At 38.7% G+C, this 9,053-nt stretch overlaps 1 protein-coding gene across 1 annotated transcript; it reads left to right on the top strand.

Moving 5' to 3' along the window:
• The first annotated feature begins 527 nt into the window (after positions 1-527).
• Positions 528-8,033, top strand: LOC133871561 (uncharacterized). Its single transcript, XM_062308990.1, has 2 exons — positions 528-3,303; positions 8,006-8,033. The coding sequence occupies exons 1-2, from the start codon at positions 716-718 to the stop codon at positions 8,031-8,033; spliced, it is 2,616 nt and encodes an 871-aa protein (XP_062164974.1). The 5' UTR covers positions 528-715.
• Positions 8,034-9,053: the final 1,020 nt, after the last annotated feature.

The following is a 9,053-nucleotide window of genomic DNA, read 5'->3' as shown; positions in this document are numbered from 1 at the left end:
ATCAAGTTAATCTTGTGGCGTTCAAACAACCAAACTTATCACCTTGATTCTTGAAGAGATTCAGATTCTTGGTGTGGCGTTTCAATCCTTCGTAGTCTTGGTTTCTCATCTAGTTAGGTGACGGGTCAAGCCTCAACAATTCTTGTCTACACGATCTTGGGGTTTCAAACCATCATTGCTATCGGGTTTCATCACATTTGTTGGTGGAGTTCATATCATTTTGGTATCAGAGCCTTGGTTCTAAGGCAAGTTTGACTATCTTTTATTATTGTTTCTATTTTTTTTTAATCTCCTGTTCCCTGCTGTGAAAAAAAAAAAAAAACAAAAAAAAAAAGAAGAAAAGAAAAAGTACTCGACTCCAGTAAGAAAATTTCTTACTTTCTATCTTGTTTCTCACCTTATTCAAGTTCTTGACCTTTCTGAGTAAGAAAATTTCTTCCTTTCTATCTTGTTTCTCACATTATTCAAGTTCTTGACCTTTTTGATGAGTTTTGGTTATTTCTCAATTGCTACTGGATTATTTTGAATTAGTTTCTTGAAGTTCGATTAAGAACTAAGAAGACACAAAAGAGTGGAAAAAGGCAAGAGTGTGTGAGACCAAAAGAGGGTAAAAGCCGTTTAGAGTGAAAACACGAGTGTAAGTGTATTAATTCTTGAGTGAAACACGTGAGGGAGTGCTTGTGAGGATTCTAACCTTGTTTTGCAGATTCTAAACATGTCCAATAATCAAGAAGAAGACACAACCGAAGAATTTCGACAACCCGCAGCTTCGAACCTCCAAATGCAAGCGTTGTTAGGGGAGATGAGGCGTATGTTGAGGGCTGAATTAGAACCTATTCACGAGAGGTTGGACAGGGTAGAAGCAGAAACTCCTAGGGGACAGCAACAAGACAATCCCAATAGGCAACAAGGTGGGCGTGTTCCGTGGCGGAATGTTGAGGAAGAGGCGGAGTTGGAGGAATTTGATGAGCCATATTTGAACCGAGGCAGGTTTGAGCGTGGGTATGGGAATAGAGAAGCTAGGATGGGTAGGCCTAGGAGGGATAATGATTTAGGAAACATAAAGATTAAAATTCCGTCTTTTCAAGGTAAAAATGATCCTGAAGCTTATTTGGAGTGGGAAACTAAAATGGAGATGGTGTTTGATTGTCACAACTACTCGGAGATAAAGAAGGTTAAGTTGGCTGCAATTGAATTCACAGATTATGCCATTGTTTGGTGGGATCAATTACTGATTAATAGGAGGAGAAATAGAGAGCCACCCGTGGACACTTGGGAGGAGATGAAAATGCTTATGAGGAGGCGTTTTGTACCCAACCATTATTATAGGGGATTGTATCAAAAGTTGCAGAGGTTAACTCAAGGTTCCAAGAGTGTGGATGAGTATTACAAGGAGATGGAGGTAGCAATGATCCGGGCTAATGTAGAAGAGGACCGAGAAGCCACCATGGCTAGGTTTTTGCACGGTTTAAATCGTGAGATTGCAGATATAGTCGAGTTGCAGCACTATGTTGAGTTAACAGATATGGTGCATCAAGCCATAAAAGTGGAGGAACAATTCAAACGAAAGGGATTGGCTAGGAGGGGACAACCTATGGCTACCACCAGCCCATGGAAGACAGCTCCAAAAAGGGACGAGCAGCTTCAAAATAAGCAAAAATTTGAACCCTCTAAGAATGCCAAACCAACAACCACCACTACTTCAGGTAACACCGAGGCTTCTATTTCTAAAACACGTGATATTAAGTGTTTTAAATGTCAGGGGCGGGGACACATAGCCAGCCAGTGTGTAAACAAAAGGGTGATGGTGATAAACGCCCAAGGAGAGCTTGAGTCGGAGAATGAGGAAGAAGTAGATGATGATGACATGCCACCTTTGGAGGATGCCGATGATGAGCAAAATGCTGTGGTTGGAGATTTATTGGTAGCAAGGCGAGTTCTCAATGTGCAAGTTAAGGAGGAAGAAAGTAACCAAAGGGAAAACTTGTTTCATACTCGGTGCTTTGTAAATAACAAAGTTTGCAGCGTCATTATTGATGGTGGGAGTTGCACAAACGTAGCCAGCACTTATTTGGTGGAGAAATTGGCCTTAACCACCTTGAAACATCCTCACCCTTACCGGCTTCAGTGGCTGAATGAATGTGGCGAAATCAAGGTGACAAGGCAAGTGTTGGTGGCATTATCCATTGGCAAATATGAGGATGAGGTGCTTTGTGATGTGGTTCCTATGCATGCATGCCATTTATTGTTGGGAAGACCATGGCAGTATGATCGGAGGGTTACGCATGATGGATTCACAAATAGGTATTCTTTCACTCTTAAAAGGCAACCCATTACTCTTGTGCCATTAACTCCAAAACAGGTCATGGAGGACCAACTAAAGTTACAAAGATCAAATGAAAAGAAAAAAGAAAAAGAAAGGAAGGCCGAAAGTGGAAAAAAAGAGTTGAAAAAAAAAGAAAGAGAGAAAAACATTGATCAGAGTGAAAAAGAAAGAGAGAGGATTTCGGCCATAGTGAGAGCAAGAGAGGAAAAATTCAGTTACATTGCAAAAAAAAGTGAGATCAAGAGAGCATTATTTTCACACCAGCCCCTTATTGTACTCATGTACAAGGAGGCTCTTTTATGTACTAATGATCTCGTCGGTACTTTGCCGAGCAATATTGTTTCTCTTTTGCAGAAGTTTGAAGATGTCTTTCCCGAAGAGGTACCTAGTGGCTTACCTCCAATCCGAGGGATTGAACATCAAATTGATTTCATACCCGGTGCATCAATTCCTAACCGACCTGCTTATAGGAGCAATCCTGAGGAGACCAAGGAATTTCAGAGGCAAGTAGGTGAATTATTGGAGAAGGGGTATGTGCGTGAAAGCATGAGTCCTTGTGCGGTCCCGGTGCTATTAGTTCCTAAGAAGGATGGAACATGGAGAATGTGTGTTGACTGCCGGGCCATCAACAACATAACGGTAAAGTATCGTCATCCTATTCCTAGGTTAGATGATATGCTGGATGAATTGCATGGTTCTTGTGTCTTTACAAAAATTGATCTTAAGAGTGGATATCATCAAATTAGGATGAAGGAAGGTGATGAATGGAAAACTGCTTTTAAAACTAAATATGGTTTGTATGAATGGTTAGTGATGCCTTTCGGCTTAACTAATGCGCCAAGCACATTTATGCGTTTGATGAACCATGTTTTGCGTGCATTTATTGGCAGATTTGTAGTTGTGTATTTTGATGATATCCTAATTTATAGCAAAAACTTGGAAGAACATGTGATGCATTTAAAATCTGTTTTGGAAATCTTGAGAAAAGAAAAGTTGTTTGCTAATCTCAAGAAGTGCACCTTTTGCACGGATAAGCTTGTGTTTCTTGGTTTTGTTGTTAGTAAGAGAGGAATTGGGGTGGACGAGGAAAAGGTGAAGGCAATCCAAGAGTGGCCAACGCCTACAACAATCAGCCAAGTGAGGAGTTTCCACGGCTTAGCTAGCTTCTATAGACGGTTTGTGCATGATTTTAGTAGCTTAGCCGCCCCTCTTACTGAAGTCATCAAGAAAAATGTGCCGTTTAAGTGGGGAAAAGAACAAGAAAATGCATTTAATCTGATCAAAGAAAAGTTAACTAATGCACCTTTGCTTGTTTTACCTAACTTTGCTAAAACTTTTGAAATTGAGTGTGATGCTTCAGGAATAGGTATTGGAGCTGTTTTGATGCAAGGTGGTCATCCAGTTGCTTATTTCAGTGAAAAGTTGAGTGGGGCAGCCCTAAATTACCCCACTTATGATAAGGAAATGTATGCCTTGGTAAGGGCTTTGGAAAATTGGCAGCACTATCTATGGCCAAAGGAATTTGTGATTCACACAGATCATGAATCTTTGAAGCATTTGAAAGGACAGCAAAGGTTGAACAAACGCCATGCCAAGTGGGTGGAATTCATTGAAACATTTCCTTATGTGATCAGATACAAGCAAGGTAAGGAAAATGTGGTGGCTGATGCATTGTCCCGAAGGTATGCTTTACTTTCCATTTTAGATACAAAATTGCTTGGCTTTGAATATATTAAGGATTTGTATGCACAAGATTCTGATTTTGCTGATATGTTCAATGCATGTGAAAAAGTGGCGTTTGATAAGTTTTATAGGCAAGATGGATTTTTGTTTCGGGAAAATAAACTGTGTGTGCCTATGTGTTCTTTGCGTGAATTGCTTGTGAGAGAAGCTCATGGTGGTGGTTTGATGGGTCATTTTGGTGTAGCTAAGACTTTAGGAATTTTGCATGATCATTTTTTTTGGCCTCATATGAAACGTGATGTGGAAAGAATCTGTGAGAAGTGTATCACGTGTAAACATGCTAAGTCTAAGTTGAAACCCCATGGTTTGTACACCCCTTTGCCAATACCTAGTGAACCTTGGACTGATATTTCTATGGATTTTGTTTTAGGTTTACCTAGGACTAAGAGGGGGAGAGATTCAATTTTTGTGGTGGTAGATAGATTTTCCAAGATGGCACACTTCATTGCTTGTCATAAAACTGATGATGCATCACATATAGCTGATTTGTTCTTCAAAGAAATTGTTAAGTTACATGGCATGCCTAGGACCATTGTTTCTGATAGGGATGCAAAGTTTTTGAGTTACTTTTGGAAGACTTTGTGGGGAAAGTTGGGAACCAAATTGTTGTTTTCTACTGCTTGTCATCCACAAACGGATGGTCAAACTGAAGTAGTAAATAGAACTTTGTCTTCTTTGTTGCGTGCTATCATTAAAAAGAATTTGAAAACATGGGAAGATTGTTTGCCACATGTTGAATTTGCTTACAATAGAAGTATACATTCTGCAACTAAGTTTTCACCATTTGAAATTGTTTATGGCTTTAACCCATTGTCACCTTTGGATTTAACTCCTTTACCTTTGAGTGAACGTGTGAACTTAGATGGCAAAAAGAAGGCAAAATTTGTAAAGATGATTCATGAAAAGGCACGGCTGAACATTGAAAGGAGGACTCAACAATATATCCATCAAGCCAACAAGGGACGCAAGAAGGTAGTATTTGAACCAGGAGATTGGGTTTGGTTACACTTAAGGAAGGAACGTTTTCCAGAGAAACGGCGTTCAAAACTCCTACCTCGGGGTGACGGACCATTCCAAGTAGTGGAGCGCATCAATGATAATGCCTACAAGCTTGACTTACCGAGTGAGTATGGTGTTAGTGCAAGCTTTAATGTTGCTGATTTGTCTCCATTTGATGTAGGTGATGATTTGAGGACAAATCCTTCTCAAGAGGGGGAGAATGATGGAAACCAAGGAGCTGGACATGCTGATCATACACATGGGAATGGGGCTGAAGTTGTGCAAGACCCTTTGTCACTTCCTAGTGGCCCAATTACAAGACTTAGAGCCAAACGTTTCAAGGAAGCACTAAATGGGCTAATCCAAGAGAATTGGGCTGATTCTAAAAAGACCAAGATGGGCTCAAATAATAATCAAGGCTTAGTCCATGTCATCAAAGCAGTTGAAGAGGATAATTAGCATGCAAAAACGTGACCAGCTTGGTTTGACCATTAAAGGGTGTGAACTCGTTGAGTTTCAAGGATATTAAATAGGGGAATGAACTTGGTCTTGGCTGGTTATGAATTTAGTCATTTAGTTATTTTGGTTGCCTCTAGAAGTCCAAAGAGACCTAAAAATATTGGGACTTGTTTATGTTGGCACTTGTGTTGCTTTTAAAGCTATAATTAAGACTTTTTCTATTCTTGGAGGGTTGTTCCAAGTATATATATGGGCATAACGAATTTTGTAAGGAATATAGAATTTTGTTTTCAGAAAATTATTATTGTGAGGTCTTGTGTTCCTCTTTGTTCTTGAAAGAACTTTTTGAGCTTATCAAGTTAATCTTGTGGCGTTCAAACAACCAAACTTATCACCTTGATTCTTGAAGAGATTCAGATTCTTGGTGTGGCGTTTCAATCCTTCGTAGTCTTGGTTTCTCATCTAGTTAGGTGACGGGTCAAGCCTCAACAATTCTTGTCTACACGATCTTGGGGTTTCAAACCATCATTGCTATCGGGTTTCATCACATTTGTTGGTGGAGTTCATATCATCCAACATTGCCTCTACTTTAAAAACTGTGTTTGTGAAGCCCTCAGTTCTAGAGCCTCAAAATGCCTGTGTAGATAGAGGTAAGGCAATTGTGATTTCTTGTGAGAATGCTAACGTTACACCTGCAAGACCTAAGCATTCCACAACAAGAAGTTTACCTACATGTCATCATTGTGGAATGGTGGGACACATCAGACCAAATTGTGGTCACTTAAATTTCCCGAGGACTTGGAATAAGAAGAATGCTTATAAGAAGGATCAAGATGTTAAAAAGAATTCCAAGTCAAAATATGTCCCTCCACATAAGAGACAACCCACTCTAAGGTTTGTCCCCACATGCCATCATTGTGGCATAAACGATCACATCCGACCCAAGTGTCCATAGTTGCAAGCTTTGAAGTCGAGGGTCAAGAAGGAGCTGCCAAAGAAAGTTACATCAGGCACTCCACCTCTGAAGGTGCATCAAGCTTCACGACATCAGTCAAGATTTGATCCCACCAACAAACAGAGTGGTAAGCCCAAAAACAACAAATCAAGGCATTTCAAGAAAAAGCCGCAAGAGCCTCACAACGACAATGTCTATGAAGGGTTACTAAGTATGATGCAGTATGTCTTGAGCTACTTGGACAACTTCGAAAAGACCCACAATCCTGCCCCAAGGATCAAGAAAGTTTTGGGTCAGAAAGGATAAGACCATTCACCCCTTGAAGGGGTGAGATCACATCATGCCTAGGATTCCGGTTCTTAATCTTAGAGCATGACAGGTTTGTTTGCATTTCATTATATTTCTGTCATATGTTATTCATGCCTTGCATTCTTGCTTGGAACCATACTTGTTTTATCCTCATATTTTCTTTTGTTATCTTGAGAAAAGTTTCTGCAGGTACTTTATGAGGTTGACAAAAAAAGCACGTCGGGCGGTTGCTTTTCTGTCTTGGTAACTCCAAACCTCTCTTTGAGGACATGTTTGCTCTTACCTTACATGCTAGGATTAGATTTTATATTTTTCCCTGATAGAATTTTTTTTTTCTATTATTATTTTCAACATAAAATAACAAAAAATAAAAAATAAAAAATAAAAAAAGGGAAAAGATGCAGGTTGTTCATTACAAGTCTTTCAACTATCTCATATATTTTTATCTGGTATCTCAATTCATTGTTCTTTGATAAAATATGATTACATATGATTGAGATCCTCAGTTTGATATTTGCTGAATTTTTCTACTAAATCTTAAATGCTAGATAGTGTCTTCCTCTCATGCAATGAAATTGTGCACTATCCAAAGCTCTCCTAGGGATTTTTTTTATTTTTATTTTCTCTCTGGTTTCTAACTTCTGAAAATTCTTATGAGAGATTTTTTTTTTATATAAGATTGTCAAATTGACCAACTCGCTAGTTGAACCTAAAACCTATAAATTTTGTCATTTCTTCTAAGTTGCAGCACCAAGTGATAAAAAGCATTTAAATTTCAGTAAATATGGATAAACAAAAAGATCCACTACTTATTGTGCTGTAAAATCTGTTCTTGCACTTGTCCCTATAGAAACAGTCAGTGACCAAATCATTGTGGAAATAAACGGTCACTAAAGGACTAAGTAAAAGAAAAGTGCTACTTCTTGGGGGAAGTGTATCAGATGAGAGTGGCTAGGCCCTAGTACGATAAGGTTTGACTTTTGACTGATCTAACATGAATTTTTCTTTCCCTAAGAAATTTCAATTGTTTTTAAACCTTATTAGTGAACATCTTGCTTTACTGAGAAAGCTTTCACACACACACGCATGGCATGAGTTGAGTACACTGTTTAAAATTTCTATTTGCAAGAAAATTTATGCTTATTCAATACTTGACTCTCAATTATATGTTTGCATATTTTTGATTTGCTATCTGACTGATTTCTCAATTTTAGATACATGTGTGTGCTGCTTTACTTGTGAAAGACTAATCTTGTGTTCTTTCTCTGTATTTTTAGCAAGTTGTTCTTTTGGTGTTTTTTTTTTTTTTTTTTTTTTTTTTTTTTTTTTTTTTTTTTTTTTTTTTTTTTTTTTTTTTTTTTTTACAGTTTTCTATTTTCTTGTGTTTGGACTTTAGAACTGTATAACTGTGGTTTTTAATACTCTGTTTACCCTTTTTTCCTTTTGTGACAAAAAGGGAGAGTATTTTTAATTTTTGGACTGGGATTGTATTTTTAACCGGTCAAGTGAATTTTATCCCAAAATGGCCAAAGGGGGAGTTTGTTAATTTTTAATTGGCTGCATTCTGTTGACAAAATCACTATTATGTAAGTCTGTTGCCTTAACAGGGATACCATAGTTTTCAGAGTCTTCAGAATATTCAGGAGTTAATTTCATTAATACGGAAAGGTTTAATAAGACAAGTATCAGTGTCACCAACTCAAGAAAGGCAATTTCTAGGTGTCAGGAAGATTCTGCGTAGTTTACAACTCAGCAAAGTCAATTCCCTACTTACCCTCTGGACGGCCCAGAGGAAGCATCCGGACGCCCATCAGTGTTCGAAGAAGTGTCCGAACACCTCAGTAGACACCAACCACAGGGAACTCATGTTTGCACAGATATCCAGACATCCCAACGGCCAACAGCTCCCAAGAGCACCTGTTTGCATAGGTGTCCGAATAGCAAACTGAAGGCTGGGAACAGTGAACATTGCAAGCAACCGTCAGGACACTAGGGCTATACCGTCTGGACTCGATGACTGAAGATTAACGAAGAAATGTGTGAGATAGCGTAATTTGAAGTCGGTTGTTGCTTGCTGTCCAGATGCCCATTGTCAAAGTCCAGATGCTACCCAGAGAACTCCAAATCAGACTTGTATTAGGTTTTCTATAGCCTATAAATAGAGGTCTTTAGGCATGTTTTATTTAAGAATTCGGTACTGAATTCCTTTGTACTAGGAAAGGGTGTTTAAATAGAAACAGAGATATTTGCTATCTCTCTTAG

This window comes from Alnus glutinosa, chromosome 6 (genome assembly GCF_958979055.1).
Source record: "Alnus glutinosa chromosome 6, dhAlnGlut1.1, whole genome shotgun sequence".
NCBI classification, from domain to species: Eukaryota; Viridiplantae; Streptophyta; class Magnoliopsida; order Fagales; family Betulaceae; genus Alnus; species Alnus glutinosa.
This window is presented reverse-complemented; position numbering and strand designations above follow the sequence as displayed.

Excerpts from the sequence above, each read along its gene's own strand:
- LOC133871561 (XM_062308990.1), top strand. The coding sequence starts at position 716 with ATGTCCAATAATCAAGAAGAAGACACAACCGAAGAATTTCGACAACCC. Across the intron at positions 3,304-8,005 it reads TTAAAATCTGTTTTGGAAAT|ATACATGTGTGTGCTGCTTT; the intron begins CTTGAGAAAAGA and ends TCTCAATTTTAG.